The sequence below is a fragment of the Ovis canadensis genome, chromosome 13, assembly GCF_042477335.2.
Source record: "Ovis canadensis isolate MfBH-ARS-UI-01 breed Bighorn chromosome 13, ARS-UI_OviCan_v2, whole genome shotgun sequence".
Taxonomy (NCBI): domain Eukaryota; kingdom Metazoa; phylum Chordata; class Mammalia; order Artiodactyla; family Bovidae; genus Ovis; species Ovis canadensis.
This window is the reverse complement of record NC_091257.1, coordinates 69,570,012-69,586,812: the sequence shown is the minus strand read 5'-3', so window position 1 is coordinate 69,586,812 and position 16,801 is coordinate 69,570,012. Positions and strand designations below refer to the sequence as shown.

The following is a 16,801-nucleotide window of genomic DNA, read 5'->3' as shown; positions in this document are numbered from 1 at the left end:
CCCGCCCACTCCATCACCCCTGGCCATTTACTCCACCCTGCACGGCACCTGGCCCACCTGCTCTGCCTCACCACATGCTCCCTACCAATCTGCCAGCCAGCCCGATGCACCTTTAAGCCCCGAGTCAGCAACTGGGACCCTGGGTGCCTACCAATCCTGCAAGGGACCTGTGTCGACTGCCTGTCCCCAGACCCCACGTCCCTGTCATCCCTGATTGTGCTTCTTTCTCTTTGTGGCCTCGGACTTCCTGCTGGATGTGGGGACCCGCATTGGAACTGTCCCCTAAAGGGGGTGCATCTGGGAGGGGTCTTCAGGCCAAGGGCAACCCCTGCCCACAACACGCTGACCCACAGGAAGTAGGGAGCCAAGATGTCCTGTCCAGACCCGACTTTCCAATGCAATGCCACACAAGACAGAAAAACTTTCTGTAGATGTTTATTCTACTTCATGTAACAAAGCTATGAAGTTCCATGTTTAAATGTACAGTGATATAATACTTTGCAATATAAAATACAATTTACAGAAATTTCTATCAAGTAAACCTAAAGAAACACACTTGATTTTTTACATTTGGTTGTATTTAAATTAGAAAATTTTTGTTTTACATGTAAAAAAAAAAACCTTCACATCACATTAGATGTTGGAACTCGTCACCACTTTAATGTAACTTAACCTACTGATAGGGTCTGTAACACCCACAAATTACCCAAACTGCTAAGTTCTCAACGTTCTCGCAGCTTAAACGTTTGTGCTAGAAAGGGAAGAATCTGTAGTGATGTACAATGGAATAGACTCCAAAGAACAAAGGAAATTCTCTAACTTTACATTTGCAAAATTAAGTTTATGAAAATATAAAAAAAATTATCAAAGTATATTTATACAGTCAAATAAATTAGCAAGTTTTCCTCTACTTTCCACTTCAGAAATACTTGGAAACACACGACGAGAAGCAGCTTACTGTGCTTCATGGTGAAAAACATTCTAATTTGCAGTTTTTGAGCTAATTGCGCTATTTTCACCTCAGGCTTTATACAAATATTGTTCCATTTCAACGACAAATGCTGAGATTTATCACCTGACAAGGACAGCAGTGTGGAGCTAGTGCACTTTTCCTGGGACAAGAAAGAGCTGCTCAGGCGGTAAAGTCCAACCAAACTCTGTTCCTGATTATTCAAGTCAAAGAACGCCCCCCCACCCCACCCTCACCTTTTAAATTACACTTAATTGATTTATTTCCTTTCTTTAGACTGGTAAAATTTAAATCTTTTAAACTAAATGTTATTTAAAATTCAACAGTTTCTATTCAGATGTTGCTTTTAATCATGTTTTTTGGGAAAGAAAAAGTGTAAGGCAATACATAAAAACTGAGCAAAACTAAGAAATATTTTGTTTCCTGGTTGAAATTTGTAATTCAAATTTCTTTGTGACGAGAGAAAGATGCATCTGTTAAGTTTGGCATTTTTCAACCATCCAGAGGTTAGCTGACAGCCATGCATAGAAACCCATGGCCACCAGGTCCGAACCCTGTGAAAACAGACTCTGGAAACAGACACACAGGTGAGATGTCAGGAAAGGTATGGCTCTAACAGCCACTAAACTCCCTCAGAATTTACAACAGTCAAGTTATTAGAAAAGATAACTTTATAATCTGAAAAAGCAATATGCTTTTGTAGGTACGTTCCCATTTCAGGACATTTAAATGGAAATGTTAAGAGTTCTTAGGTTTTTGTTTCTAAAAAAAGCATCAGAATTGTAAAGGTGTGAAATTTTGTAAGAAACCATTATACACAAAATTACAGTAACATTTCAAGTCCATAAAGTTCTATTTGCGCATGAGCCCCCAGTTCTTTGCAAGACCATCTGCTCAGCAGGGAATGCAGCTCCCGCAGGGCCCTAGGTCTGGGCAGTGGGGGCAGCAGCCCGAGGGGTCTCGGTCTTGGGGTCCCGGGGACGCTCCGGGCTCCGGCTGCGGTCCCTCCGGCGCTCCCGCTCACGGGCCTTGTCACGGTCGCGGTCCCTGCTGCGGGACCTCTCCCGGTCGCGCCTGCGGTCCCGGTCCCGGTTGCGGCTCCGCTCTCGGCCCCGGTCCCACTCACGTCCCTTGTCCCTGCCCCCGTTCCGCTCGCGGCTCCTGTCCCAGTCGCGGCCAGCGTCCTTGTCACGGTGGCGGTCCCAGTCTCGGCCGCGGTCCCAGTCCCGCTCGCGGCTCCAGGTCCGGCCGCGCTCCCGCTCCCAGGGCTTCCCACGCTCCCTTTCGCGCCGCCGGTCATCCAGGGCCCGGCCTGAGCGGCTGTCAGGTGGCGGGGCCTCAGGCTCCTCTGGGGCCTTGTCGCGGGGCCGCCCCTCGAAGTTTGGGCCTCTGTACTCGTGGCCCCGGGCCCCCTCGCGGAAGTCGGCCTCTGGGCCCTGGGCCGGTGCGGCGGACGGTGCAGGAGGGTGGCTGGGCAGCTCCAGCAGTGGCCTGGGTGTTGGCTTGGGGCCGGGAGGAGCTGGGCCCTGGAAGTGGAAGCGAGGAGGCACCGGCTCACTCTTCTCTGGGAATGGGGCACCCCCCCGGGGCCCCCCAAAGGGCAGGGGTGCAGGTGCCCTCTGGCCGGAGAACCGGGGCGGTGAGTGGACCCGCTGCTCTTCAAACTGCTGAGGCTGCATCCCCCTGGGTCCAGGCACGAAGCCAGGCGCTTGGCCTCTGGGGCCCTCAAACTGCCCAGGGTGCGGCCCCCTTGGGCCCACGAAATGGCCGGGTGGGGGTCCTCGCTGACCTCCGAACTGAGAGGGAGGAGGGCCGCCTCGAGGTCCCTTAAACTGCGACAGCAGAGGCCTCCTCTGGCCCCCAAACTGGAACGGCGTGGCACCCCGGCCTCCTGGGAATGGGGCCTGCTCAGGTCCCTCGCACTGGGCAGGGCCACCCGAGGCCTCGCCGTACAGGGCGTCCGGGTACTCTCTCTTCTCCCCGTGTGCATCCTTGCGCTCTTCCAACGGAGGCGGCCCTGCTCCCCTGGGTCCGCCCAGGTGGGACGGGGCAGGGCCCCTGCCGTCCCCATAGGGAGGTGGCCCATGTGGCCCTGAGAACAGGGAAGGGATGGGGCCCTTCTGAGGCCCGAATCTGGCCGGTGGAGGCCCTCCTCTTGGCCCGTCGTTATTAGTGTTCTCTTCTGAAAATGGAGGGACTGGCCCCCGAGGAGCTGGGAAACTGGGGCCGTGAAGGCCCGACATCCCAAAAGCACGCGGCGTAGGCTCCCTCTGGCCCTGAAACTGGGGTGGAGGTCCCCCTTTCTGTGCCAAGGAGGGGAACACACCAGCCCCCTCTCCTGGCCTGGCCTGGGGCTCTCTGTCTCCTTCAGCGTCAGTGGCCAGGGCGTCACTTTTCTCGGCAAACTGAGCATTTCTCGGGTCATCGTACTGGGAGGAGCCCATCGGGTTCTCCTGAGGCGCATACATGGGCCCTGAGAAGCCAGGAGGAGGGAAGGCCTGGCCCTCACTCTGCGGAGCGTAGAGAGGCTGGAAGGAGGCGCCGGGCGGTGTGGGCAGTAGTACCTTCCGGGCAGGTCTGGCCACGGCATCCAGGCCGGCCATGCTCTCTGGCCCGAGGCTTTCTGAGGGCTCACGTGGGGGACCATCCTGTTTGGCCGGCGGTGGGGCCTCTTCACCCGGAGTCCACGGTGGAGGGGCCGACTCAGTTTCCTCCTGGGCCGGCAGCAGCCCCGGACCGGCAGAGGCCCCTCCGGGTACTTCCCTGGCTGGCGGGGCCCTCAGGGCAGCCTCGCTCTCATTGCTCTCCACAGCCAACCGCCGGGCCTGCCGGGGGTCCCGGCTCAGCCGTGCCTCGGCGCTTGGGCCGGGGGCCTGGCTGGTGGTGGGGCCCGGAGCCGGCTTGACCGCAGCCTGCGGTTCCTGTGAGAATAGCTCAGCCTTGGGCAGTGTGGCCTTTGGAGGCGGTGACATGAGTGCGTCCGACACGGAGAAGTGGGCCATGGAGGCCCCAACGGCGGCCCGCTGCTGCCTGAGCGCCTCTTCCTGCTCCTCCACCTGCCGCTTCTGCTCCTCGATCTGCTTGTTGAGCTCTTCAATCATCTTCTGCTGCTCCACCAAGGAGGGGGCAGAGAGGCCAGGCCCGCCACGTGTGTCTACACACATTCTGTTGGGCAGGTCATCAATGGTCACTTTGGCTTCCTCTAAGATCGTCTCATCCTCGGGGTCGTAGGCCACCTCCTCCCGCTCAGCTGCCTCAGGGGCCTCTTCCGCGTCCTGGTGCCTAGCCCGGTCACTGGGCAGAGTGTCCAGGGCTCTCTCAGGACCGTACTCTTCCTCAGGGTCATATGGCCTATCGTCCTCCTCCTCCTCCAGGGCTCTGTCTTTGGAGAGCTGACCGAACTGCTGGACGATGGGGTCCAGCAAGGGTGCTGCCGTCAGCCCCCCATCGGTCTTGGCTTTGGAGTCCTGGTGGGGGGCTGGGGCCGACTCCACAGGCTCTTTGGAGAGGGGGTCAAAGGACTTCTTCTTCCCAAAGAGAGTCTGCAGGATGTGTTCCAGGGGCGAGGCGGTCTTTGAAGTAGAAGAGACAGAGGAAGCAGCCACTGGAGCTGCTGCCGCCGTCCCGGACGGTGCTGTGGCTCCTGGTTTGAGGGTCGACAGTATTTTCAACACGGAAGACGAGCCTGGGGCCCCAGGTGCTTCTGGAGGAGGGGGTGGGGGTGGGGGAGAGCCTGGGGGCGTGGTGCTGACAGCCGTGTCCCCTGGGCAGAGCTGGTACTTGGGGGGCCTCTTCTCCGGTGGCAGGGCAGCAGGCACTTTGGGGTGGACAGGCTCCACCTCGTCCTGTGTCAGCAGGCGAGCCCGCTTCTCCTCCGTCTTGTCTAGCTCGCCAGCACCTGAGGGCCGTTTTGTTTTCTGACAGATTACTAACCCGAGGATTATGTTTGGACGCGGTGACTCGAGACCTAAAAAACAAGAGTTGTGAGAATGTGAGAATCGCAATCAGCCTTTGTCCTTGAGAGGTAAGCTTTACTATGGGCAGGGAGGGGGAGGAGATTCTGTGGCAAGATAAAATCAAGTGTTTGGAGAGGTACTGTGACAGACGCAGACTGCACCAGGACCGCACTGCACACTTGCCCGGCCTGATGCTCCACAACCCATGAATCGGGCCCCTGATTCACAGACACGTTCATCCCAGTGGCTGGAATTCTACAGGTGTCCGATTACACACAATGCTGAGACAGAAGCACCCACCCCAGACCTTTAACATATTGGGAATGAAGCCTGTATGGCCCACAATGTTTTCTAAAATACTGAGCTCTGTTCTTTCATTTGTCTCTTGCTACAAATCAGGAGAGTAGCACCCTCTTTCGACTCTAACTTATGAGCTGCAATATATAAATTATTTTATACTAATGTTAAAGATTCAATTAGGGACCAATTCTACAACTCAATTACAATGATCAATATAGCACACAGCATTCCATTAAGTTCATCACTCACTTGTGAAAAAAATTACAATTAACAGGAAAAATGATGCTGACCATAAGAGCTAAAATAAACATTCTTTCAGGTTTAATAAGAAACTCAATGACTAGTAACTTATCAAGAGCTACCTAATGCTCAGGACTTTGTCAAGAGGACATGGGCCTCAAAGTGCACAGGTGTTCACATGGAAAACATGCTGAGAATTTCATAAAGAGCACAGTTCTTAACAATGACTATTTCTTCAATAAGGCCAAACTGTAGTACTCTATATCAGAAAAGCTACTGTTTCAGTAAGGCCCCCCCACCCCAACGCTCATAGTAAATCCAGAATACTGACAGGGGAACAGAAAAACCCAAGTCACAAATCAGTGATTTAGGAAGAAATGATAAACACAGGAGAAAAATTCTGTTTCCACAGCAGAAGATAGTTAAAATTAATCAAATTCTATAATTTCAATTTATGGATAAATCACCACTGTTTATAGATATTCACACTACAGATTTCCTATTTATTCACTAAGAAGCAAATTGGGATTGCTTTTCCTGTCCTTTCTGTGATTTTAAGTTGCTCACAAATCAGTTGTCTCTGGACACCATCACGTGGTTCCAAGCATTTCTGTCGCCCTTCCTAAATGCCAGCAGAGAGGTGCTGACGAGGAGGGCCAGGCCCGCCAGAGTGAGCTGGGCCAGGCCAGCATCCACACGGGTAACCTCCACACGAAGCGCCTCCAGCCCCTCCCCACATGGCTTCTGGGCCTCCTGTTCACAGGTTGATGTTCAGTGGCCGAGGGCCCATGAAGAACCGCACTAGTGAGAGGAGTGGCTTCCAGAATGTCTTCTGACTGACCTGACACAGCTGTGAATGGGGGGAGGAGCTGGACACAGTGGGTCACGCGTTCATGGGCACAGGAGGGCCAGGCCCACTGCACCCAGCATCATATCCAAATAGCTCTGCTCAGATGTCAGAGGTAACCCATCAAGTTCACTTTCTAATCAAAATGAATTATTTTAACTTGGTATGCCTCTCACTATAACAGCCTTCTACTGAGTATTTATAGCTCACGAAAAGCCAGACTAGGGTAGTCAGTTGCTCAGCTGGCTCTCAAGGCCCTTCTGGGCTGACTGTCGCCAACTCGGCCCCAGAGCTGGCAGAACAGGTCCCCGTGCTGTGCACAAGCTGGAGCCTCGGCAGCCCCGTGAGCAGCAGATTCACGTGCTTGGCGATGGCAAGCAGGAGCCCTGGCCAGGGCCATCCTTTCAGGGCAGGGCCCACGACGGTTTTCACTGGAGACAGGCTGTGCCACCTCTGAAGAGCTAGACCTCTGAAGGGCCAACACTAGGGCCTGCCTGGGGTGTGAACCAACCTCGGGCAGAGTGGCCATGTGTGGACCGTAGTCACCACGTTAGCTCTGGGGTCAGCATTCTGTCCTCAGTCAGCACTGCTCCCAGCATGGCTCTCACCAGCTCCAGATGCTTCCTAACCAACCAAAGTGTACCTCAGACTCAGCAAGACACTTCAGACTCTGCCTTTGTGGTCACAGCCATCACACATAAGGTTATGATGGAACTGCTTCACATTTACGTTTGTTCTGAAAACACTAAGCTCCCTGGCATCTCCTGAGCAGGACTATGGTTAAATGCTTTCTGCTCTCAGCTACCCCATCTGCACACGCCTCATCAAGCTCCGGAGTTGGAGGAGTGTTAGTTTTGAACCTCCCTACTAATCTTCTCCAGGATCTTACATCTAAACTGGGTCGTCTCACAATGCACGCCCCTATCTGGAAGCAGTCAGATCTCATCCGACTCACACGATCAGCTTATGGAGCATGAAGACCTGAAATGTCACCAGCACCTCGGAAAGGACTTGCTCACGGGAGGCCTACAACTCCCTGCACTACACGGGGCCTTGGCAGTGACCCTCATGGAGATGAGGACATGTCCACTGCACCCACTCTGCACTCTCACACGTGGGCGTCTGGCAAGGCCGCCACTGGGGCAGTGGTGAGACAGTTGTCCCCAAAGACGTCCACTGGGGCCGATGTGGCCATGACCACTGCCGAGTGTGAGCCCTGGAGGAGAGGCACCCTGAGAAGAGTGTGCAGAGACAGGCGCTCCAGAGAGGGCATGGGGCACCCCTAGCCCCAGCAGCAGTGACCAGCCAGGGTGCTGATGTACCCACCTCCCTTTGAGGGTGGTTGTGAAGCTTATGAGAAAGTAGATGAGAAGTAGGTGTGGGGGACACTGAACTACTGATTCCAGACAAGGGGTGTTGACCAGACTGAGCACCAGGATGTTGGTACCCCAACTTGACTCTCCAAACTATGAGAGGAAACGGTCCACAATGTTCCAAGGGGGTGAAACAAGTCTTTCAGCTGCACGTAGCCCCAGGCTCACAGTGGGAGGGCCAGTCCCAGACTGCTCATACAGACAGAAGTGGACTCACTGAAAAGGTGTGTGATTATTTCCTGAGCCAAGGTCCAAACAGGGGCCTGTGTCTGGGTTTCAGCAACAGGGTGACCAGGGAAAGTGATGAGAAGCAGCAACCCCCTCCCCGGGGTAGGGGGTGCCCCTAGATACCTCAGATGTACCACTTGGAGGGTGAGGTTTAGCTTTAATCAATAAACTAGCTGAGAGCAGTCTCCTTAGCCCTATCATCATGATGCTGCTACCCCTAAGTCTACCTGGCATGCTCCACTATTCATTATGTAAAGTGAAAACCTTTTTATGGCCTGAGTCTGACAAGACAAAATGTTCACACCTGCGGGAACAGAAATTGTGTTGGTGTTAACAGGTACCGCCATCAGTGTTTGGGTGGAGAAGCCCTGCCTGACCCCGCACGCTCACTCCCCAGCAGACCTCCCACGCTGGGTCCCTAAGACCTGTGGTCCCAGTGAGCAGAGTGCCGTCCGTCCACGACCAGGGGCCCGTGCAGTGTCACCCACACAGCCAGAAGCTCATGGAGTCGGCGTAGGCAAAGCAGGCAGATAGTCCTCGGTCACGGTGCACCTAGACAGGTACCAAGACCTACCAGACGGTTCAAACTCAGACAAACAATGACCAGTTTCCATGAAATATTTTTTATTGATTTCAAAGGAGAGAGAAACACATTCCTCATGGCATGACTGTGACTCTGATAACAGTATCTCTGCATGGCTACGGAAGCGCGCAACTAGGCACGCACGCACACACACATGCAGACACTCAAGACATGCTTACCTGACAACATTGTAAGTCACGGACATTTTCAGCTAATTCAGGAGACAATAAGGAGTGAAGACAGAAGACACCACGGATTGACCCCATCTGCTAAGAAAACGGCCTTTTCCTTGCCACACCTTAGAAGGTATGACCCCGTCCTTTGCTCAGTGTGGTTGGGGAGCCCTGGCCGAGACCCCGCGTCCCAGCAGTGGAGCCTTGTCCCAGCATGAGAGGCAGCGAGCTGGGCTACATTCTACCGTAAAGAGTACTGTCAGCTGGGTCAGAGGGACACAGGCCTCGCAGCTGTACCCTGAAATAACATGCAGGGTGGCATGTGACATGACGATGACCTGGCCTCTCTGGGACAAGTCTGAGAGCACACAGGACAGAAGGTCCTGGAAGTGGAGCAAGCTCAGGGTGTGCTTGGACGCCATGCATGGGGCTGGGCTGTGGGCTCTGCGTGGAGACCCCTCCAGGTCCACCATCCACAGTGCGGGGTGGAGAGGACACTGAGAGCAGGCAGAGGGTGCAGGCCTCCCCAGCTCTGGACACGGGTTCAAAGCCTTGTCTCCACCTGCTTCTTGGGTGTGAGCCACACAGTGAAACCCACTGGCTCCTAAGTTCAGCGGTGAGGGTCACCAGTACTTTTTCCAGAGACCGAGTCGTGCTGAGTGGATCGCTCTCCACCTCCAGCTCCGGCAGCCGGCCTGCGGGCTGCTCAAAGCCCTATGCCCCAGTGAGGCCTCAGGACGGAGCCAGGGCCAGGGCGGACCCTGGCTCCACACGCCCTGGTCTGGTGGCCTCAGGCAGCAACACCCCCAGGCAGTGCGAGTGCTCAGCTGGGCTGGCTGCTTTGAGGTACATGATGCCCCTCAGGCTAGGCCTGTGCCATCAAAACGGTACAGAGACAGCAGAGCACCCTACCCCCCGGCAGACACTGCACACGCCACGAGCCTGGGACCTGCCCACGAGCACTTGCACCGCATCATGATTTAAGTGTGTGAAGCGGCCCAGGGAGGAGTGTGGCCCCGGGTCAGGGCATCTGGCCAGCGTGCAAGTGGACAGAAGACACACAGATACCACTGTCAGATGAACATCCCAGGAGAATTAAAAACACATATACCAAGTTAAACAAGCTGAGACTTAGAAGCCCTTCAATCAAAAAGTCTTGAAATGTCTTCTCTCTACTGCGGGTGGAAATCTGCCACAGGAGCTGTGGGGCGCCCCTTCAGGAGTCTCAGCCTCGGGAATGTGGGGGTAGGAGTGATGTCCACCCTGTTAGTCACCCAACGTGGTCACTTGGCAGTTGAGGCAAGCACTCTCACCCAGCCCTCCTTGTGGCCGTGTCACCTGGAATGCCCAGTGCGGCCCCCACCCAGCACGGCACAGTGTGTCAGCTCCTGTCTGGGCTTCACTGGAGAAGTCTCCTTGGTGGCCCCCCGGCCACTTCCTCCCTACTTCATCCCCATGCCTGACTCATCCACCTCTGCTCTCCCAGGGACTGTCCCGTGGCCCCAAGCCTGGCTAGTCCCTGGCTCATGTGACAAGATGCTCTGGGATGGAGTCATGGAGCCTGCAGGTAGAGCTATAAGAGGGGCTCGGACAAGGCTGGAACGGTCTCCCCTGCCCCAGTGGACAAACACTCAGCACATGCCTATCTCTGTTTATGCTTGCGCTAGGCCCCATAAAGGCTACCGCCCTCAGGACTGACCAGGGGCTCCTCACGGTGTTGGGTAGCTGGCTTCACGACCGTCACTGCAGCATCAGGAACACAGTGTCCGGGGACTGGCCAGAGCCTCAGGAGCTGCCTGACAAGAACTTTGGCCACAGCCCTCCCTGCCACCCAGCTGGCAGCACCACTTTAGCACGAGGAAGGCCAACGGCCCCGCGAAGCACTTGGCTTCTGACACGTGTTTGGCATTGAGACAGTCTGTGTGTGGTTCTAGGAGCACAAACCTGTGGTTGTGGGGACTGACAAGACTGGCAGCACAGCTGTAGAGCCCACCAGGGGCAAGGGGCCCTGCAGGGGTCCAGCCAGCACAGGTGGACGCATGTGTGCATGTGGCTGTGGCAGGAGCATGGCCATGGACACGGAGATGCCAGGTGCAGGGGCCCCTAAAGATGCCAGGTGCAGCCACCACCCCTGAAGTAAAGTAATTCAAGAGCCCTGAACATGCAGTGGACTTGGCATCTCTGAGGGGCTATCAGTCTTGGGGGCTTCATGGCCAAGGGGACGCTCCCACGTGGGTATCTTTCTGTGAAACTTAAGTCACATCAACCTCTCAGGGTTTAGAGGGCCCTCAGAGACCACGTCCCCCTTGGAACCACCTTGGTCCCTCCACAAGAGATCAGTGTGTAAGTCACGCTTTCATGCAGAACTTTATAAGGAAGGAGCAAGCAGAAAGAGGCCCGCTGAAGGTAAAACTCAAGCAGCAGGTTTCAAAGTGCCTATTTCTAGAGCCATTTCCTAGCTCACTGCCATTTCCTGCAACTCCTTGAAATGAATCCCCAAGACGAGGAAAAACAGCCCAGCTGATGTCCAGAGGGAGGCAGGACTGAAAGGCCAGACCTTGGCCCACCCTGCACTGCCTCAGCTCCTGCATGTCAACACCTGCTTACCCGGGGCCAGGCAGGCTCTAGTTGGACACTGCAGGCTTGGCCCTCTGCACAGAATTCTTTGAGACAATTTATGCTTTGACAAGGTACCTCCAGTGCCCCCGCCTGTACCCTGGAAGTTCTGCAGCCCAAGCTGCTTCAGCTCTGCTCCAAGTTCCGCTGCCGAGGCAGGTCTAGGGGAGGCTTAGTATCAGCGGGAGGGGATGTTTGGGGTCTGAAGGCTGGTGCTTACCTGGCCCCTCAAAGGGCAGCAGTTTGGAGGGGATGGGGTCGGCAGCGCTGAGTGGGATCAGGTAGAGGTCCTTGACGTGCCGGCTGTTGTTGGCCACAACGCCGAAGCGGTCGCGGCTGCTGAAGTAGGAGTACAGTGAGATGTAGGCCACCTCCTCCTCCTCGGTCGCGGGGTGGAAGCGGATCAGACAGAGCTCCTGGACAGACAGGACGGGAGCATGGGTCTGCGGCTGCTCGGAAAAGCTGCTGAGCCTCAGGAGCAGCTGCGAGGGAAGCAGCACCCAGTCCTGCTGCCCAACACGTGAGAAAAACAGGGCGGTGAAGGAGCACAGGCCCAAGACTCAAGACTGCTGGGTTCCATCTTGGTCTCGGAGGAGCCTCTTTAAAATTATTTCTATTTATAGTCCCAGGGGGATAACAACACATCCCACCTCATGGGGTTTTTGAACCAAAGGGTTCATCTGCGTGTAGGGCCAGTATCTGACACAGAGCTAAGAAACCACGAAGCGTGTGATGAGCTGTCTGCAGCTCTGAAACCCAAGGGCTGAACTGGACCAGGGTCATCACCCTCTGTGACCCCAACAAACACCAGAGCCCCTCCACCAAAGAGCAGCACACATGCAGATACATAGCTGAGTCCACATCTCCGCTGGCCCCCTACCACTGCCCACTCTACTCCAGCAGCTCAGCAGTAAGGAAGCAAAGCACCCGTGTTTCTGACCGACTCAGCTGCACACACATCACAAAGCTTCCACCGCCATGCTCCCCAAACACACCCTCACAGGGGGGCCAGCTGTCAGCTGGATTTGAAACATTCACCTGGAAACATCTCACAAACTGAGATATTTCAAGTACTAACAAACCCCTCCTTTCTCGGGCACAGCCACCAGGCTGCAGGCAGGTACCTTGGACACTGAGGATTTGAGCTTGCCGATGTAATCCCAAACGGTCTTTGGAGCAATCCTCCCGCCAATGTGAATTGTGTCGGGCAGGTCCTAAACGGAATAGACTCTGAGTAAGTGGCCAGTAAAACCCTGGTGGTCACAGAGAGAGCCCAGACACCAGATTCACAAGAAAACCACAACTATTCCAAACAAAGTAGCGATTACACAGTCAAACGCTGCTCAGTTAACTAACATCCAGGATCATGAATGACCAACCTCAAGGATGGTACGAGGACAATCGTCTACTAACTAGGGTGACAGCAAAGCATTTTAACATTCTCTTTTAAGAACAAACAGAGAGTAATAATCAGGTATGATTCAGAAGTGCCTGAACACTCTTGGCTGAGTCTAAAATGCTAGTGCTGTTTCATTAATTTTGAAAAACAACGGCGCTGTGTGTGTGCCCCTGCACACATGCAGCTGGGCACACATACATCCACCCAGGTCCTGCACAAGCTCTAGTGGAGCAGAGGGAGGAGGAAGAGGAGCTTCAGCTATTTCAGGGAAGATGAAGGGTCTGAATTCTCACCACTGTGCAAATTGCATAATCTCAGACTTAGCCCAGCACAAACAACCCCTATTTTGCCTTTAGAGGAGCTTGTGCATCCAGACACTCAAGAGGAAGACGGTCACACTTCTGACTCCAGTGCAGGATCAGAATTCCTTGGAAAACTACGCTCACGCCCGTGTGCACACACACATGCATGCACACACACACACACACACTCTTTTCTCTCGGTTCATATCTGACTCCAATGCAGGATCAGAGTTCCCTGGAAAACAGGTGTGTACATGCACGCATACACACACACTCTCACACTTCTCTCTCTCGGTTCTAACCTCACTGAGATAATCAAAACATCCAGAGACAGGATACGCCTTAGTGACAAACTTGGCTACGCTTTGCATGTTAATAAATCCTTTCCAAATGGTGCTGAGTCGAGACAAGAAGAGGGTTGTGTCTCCTTCAGGAGGGGACCGGGACTCTGAGATGCTGCAAAACAAAACCACAGAAAGTAAGTGAACCTTCTCTCTCTGCCCAAAGAATTGCCAGTATTTACTTAAATTGTGTGAAAGTCATGTCTGACTCTTTGCAACCCCCATGGACTGTAACCTGTCAGGCTCCTCTGTCCATGGGATTTTCCAGGTAAGAATACTGGAGTGGTTTGCCATTTCCTTCTCCAGGGGCTCTTCCCACCCAGGCATCGAACCCAAGTCTCCCACACTGCAGCAGACTCTTTACTGTCTGAGCCACCAGGGAAGCCAGACTCTTTACCATCTGAGACACCAAATACATTCTGGTCAAAGAAATATATACTGTATAGGCAACAAAAGCAGATGGCTCTAAATTTAGTTTTTAAGATCTATATCTCTAAGAGGATAACCAGTCACCCTAAAACCGAAGCTTTAAAAAATGCCTTTTTATGAAACAGAAAACTGAAGAGAGCTGCATTTCTGGGTGGATTTCAGAGCTGAATGACTGAATCACTCATCACTGCTCCCCCTGTTCATCGGAAAGGAAGGACGCAGAGGCCGCACCTGATGCTTGGGGATGGCGGCACCGACAGGAGGTATCTGGGCTCGGGGGACGCAGAAGGCTTGGCCAGGATGGACTTGGGCACTGTCACGGAGGGTGGCACTGGCTTCGGTACATCTTGTCGGGGCTCTGCCGGGGCAGTGCCCTCCGGGTGGGTTGCTGAGGGAGCTGTGGCCGTGCTCGGCCCGCCCAGTGCAGTCCTGGGGTCCCGGCCGGACATTGTGACCGTGGTGAGCACGCTGCCACCACCAGGGGTGGGGCAGGGCAGACCTTCCAGGGCGGGGGGCTCAGGCTGGCTGTCCTCCAGAGGCACTGGGAGGTACTTCCCCTCCAAGTGGGTGCGAGCTGCACTTTCCAGGTCTGGCTCTGAGGCATTTTCAGGTGGGGTTTCGGGTGCTGCGTCATCTGCCTCGCTGAGAACTGGTTCAGGTGGGGGGCTGTCTCGCTTGGACTTGGACTCCTCCTTCTTGACAGAAGCTGATAACTTCTGTTTTTTCGGAGCTGGTTCATCTTCCGAGGATGGAACCTGACCTGGAGAACAAGAGGAAGACCTGCATGAGAAATCCCACATGGTGGAGGGCGAAGCCTGCCCATGAGCAGATGGACGACCCCAGCTTTAAGAAGTGGCACTCTGAAGGCAGGGCGCACTATACCCCCTATTTGACTTGGCTTGAGCCCAAGGTCAGGAAGAGGCCTCCAGTGTCCCCAGGCCTGCTCACCCGTGCAGATCTTGCAGTTCAGGTCAAAGAGGTGCGCCCGGTGCTGGCTGGTTGTGTCCTGCAGCATGCTGCTGAAGACGCCCGGCAGCGGTGCTGCACTCCGCTCGGGGGCCGCCCGCACCGACTCTTGCTGTTCCTAACACACATCAAGTGGCAGAGGGGTCACTTCTTTTCCAACCCATCCCCAAATGAACAGCACCCATGAGAAAGCACCCCACATGACTAAGGATCACCGAAGAAAGAAAACAGGACCACTGGACACAAGAACTTGAGGAGCTATAGGACTTCACACACTTGCTTAAGGTCAGTGTCCTCCCAATAACTCAAAATACCCAGCGATATCTGGAAATCCCAAAGGCGCGGGTGCTTACGTCTGAGTCTGACACTGGTGGAGAGTCTTCCATGTCGGGCACAGCTTCCTGTTTAATGGCAGGCTTCTTAGTCTCATTGTGCAATTTCGTTCTGGACTCCATCACCTAAAATAAAAAAGACGTAAAGCCTTAGCCCGTCTTCCCCAAGAGGACTCACCTGCACCCACAGGCTATTAGTTCACTTCTGGGGGGTGGGAGGGTGGAGGTGGGTGCAGGCTTCTGGGCCTCCAGCCACCACTCCTGCCAGTACTCACGGGCTTTGTCGTTCGCTCTCTCCACACAGAGAGCTCTTTGGAGACCAGTTCTTCTGGCTTCATTCTCACCAGTTTTGCCAATGAGATTTCTTCACGCAGAACTCGATGGAAAAGTCCCTATAAACAAACAGGTCTCATTCATGCCTTCAAAACCTCTGCAGGTCTGATTCTAAGACACTAGAAAGGATGTGGAGACCACAGCAAGGTGAGTTCCTTCCCCAAGGCCAGCTGAGGGCCCAGACAACAGGGGCCCTGAGGTGGGCAGCTGATTTGATGGCCTGCTGCACCAACCCTGCTAGAGATCACCTCACAGGAAACAGTCGACTGAAGAAGGTACGGAGTTAAGAGGTAGCGCAGGCAGGCAGGAGCCTGGCCAGGCAAGTGCCTGGCCCCATGAGGACAGTGTACACCACTCACCCATAGCCACTGTGGAGACCGAGTGCCCTGACCGCAGGCCTGGGCAGCACCTGGCTAGGGCTGTCCCACTCCTAAGGGTAAAGCACACACCTGGTTTTTGGGGTCCTTGAGGTTGAACATGAGGCTGCGGTACTTGCTCTTGTACCGATTGTCCGTGACTCGGAACAAGTTAAACATCTCCTTCTCGATGAGCAGTGCAATTTTCCCTACTTCATTTTCTGTCATGATTAAGTCATCGCTGTCATTGACTCTAGAAGTAATGAAAAAAGCCCCACATCAACTGCTGCACTTACAAGTGACTTTATTTTCTGGGCTGCACCATGTGCCATGCGGGATCTTAGTTCACTGACCGTGGATTGAACCCAAACTCCTCTGAGGAAGTGAGGAGTCTTAAGCACTGGACAACCAGGTAAATCCCACATGTGACTTTTTCCTTTCAACAGTGGGGCCACCATAAAACTGCCACCTTTTATGGGGAAAGCCATCCGCTTTAACAGATAAGAAACAGTGAAACAGCGCACCTTTTCCACAAGATCTCCTTCAAGGAGCGTCTTATGTTCTGCCGAATTTGTGAATTTGGCTGTGATGAGGCGGGGCTCACGGGGCCCAGGCGTCCTGGCGCTGGAGAGGCCAGGGAAACCGAGGTGCTCCCAGGCTTCCTGACAGCTCCCACAGAAGCAGCAGAGCTGGGGAACTTTCTGGAAGCAGATGCGGCAGCAGCAGTCACCAGCCCTGCCTGCTTGGCAGGAGGAGCACTGCCCGAGGGGGAGGTGGTGGCCGAGAGCCATGGCCTCTTGGGGATGGTGCCCTTGAAGCCTGAGGGCGACTTTCTGACAGTGGGCTTGGCCACTGCTGTGTTTGCAAAAGAAGGGGACTTCTTTGGAAGGAGATTTCTGCCTGGGGGTTGTCTGCCGGCCCCCGAGGAGCCTGGAGGAGCCAACTTCTTCGCCACCACCACAGCCATCTTGTCCTCCATGCGTCTGTCCTCCTTCATGGCTGCAAAGGAGAGAGACCCACTTAGTGAGGTGGGGGTGTGGGGGGCCCACGTAGCATG

General features: G+C 54.5%; 1 protein-coding gene across 7 annotated transcripts in view; it reads right to left on the bottom strand.

The window, feature by feature from the left end:
- Positions 1-419: 419 nt before the first annotated feature.
- Positions 420-16,801, bottom strand: part of DIDO1 (death inducer-obliterator 1) — a 48,966-nt gene continuing 32,584 nt past the window's right edge. For all 7 annotated transcript variants that reach the window (XM_069546736.1, XM_069546733.1, XM_069546735.1 and 4 more), the window contains 10 exons: positions 16,269-16,743; positions 15,838-15,997; positions 15,331-15,447; positions 15,077-15,181; positions 14,706-14,841; positions 13,989-14,517; positions 13,290-13,443; positions 12,411-12,500; positions 11,507-11,702; positions 420-4,937 (listed from right to left, as the gene is read on the bottom strand). In XM_069546736.1, coding sequence (XP_069402837.1) covers positions 1,894-4,937; positions 11,507-11,702; positions 12,411-12,500; positions 13,290-13,443; positions 13,989-14,517; positions 14,706-14,841; positions 15,077-15,181; positions 15,331-15,447; positions 15,838-15,997; positions 16,269-16,743 — 5,006 coding nt within the window. In that variant the 3' untranslated portion in view covers positions 420-1,893. The remainder of the gene's footprint in view (positions 4,938-11,506; positions 11,703-12,410; positions 12,501-13,289; positions 13,444-13,988; positions 14,518-14,705; positions 14,842-15,076; positions 15,182-15,330; positions 15,448-15,837; positions 15,998-16,268; positions 16,744-16,801) is intronic.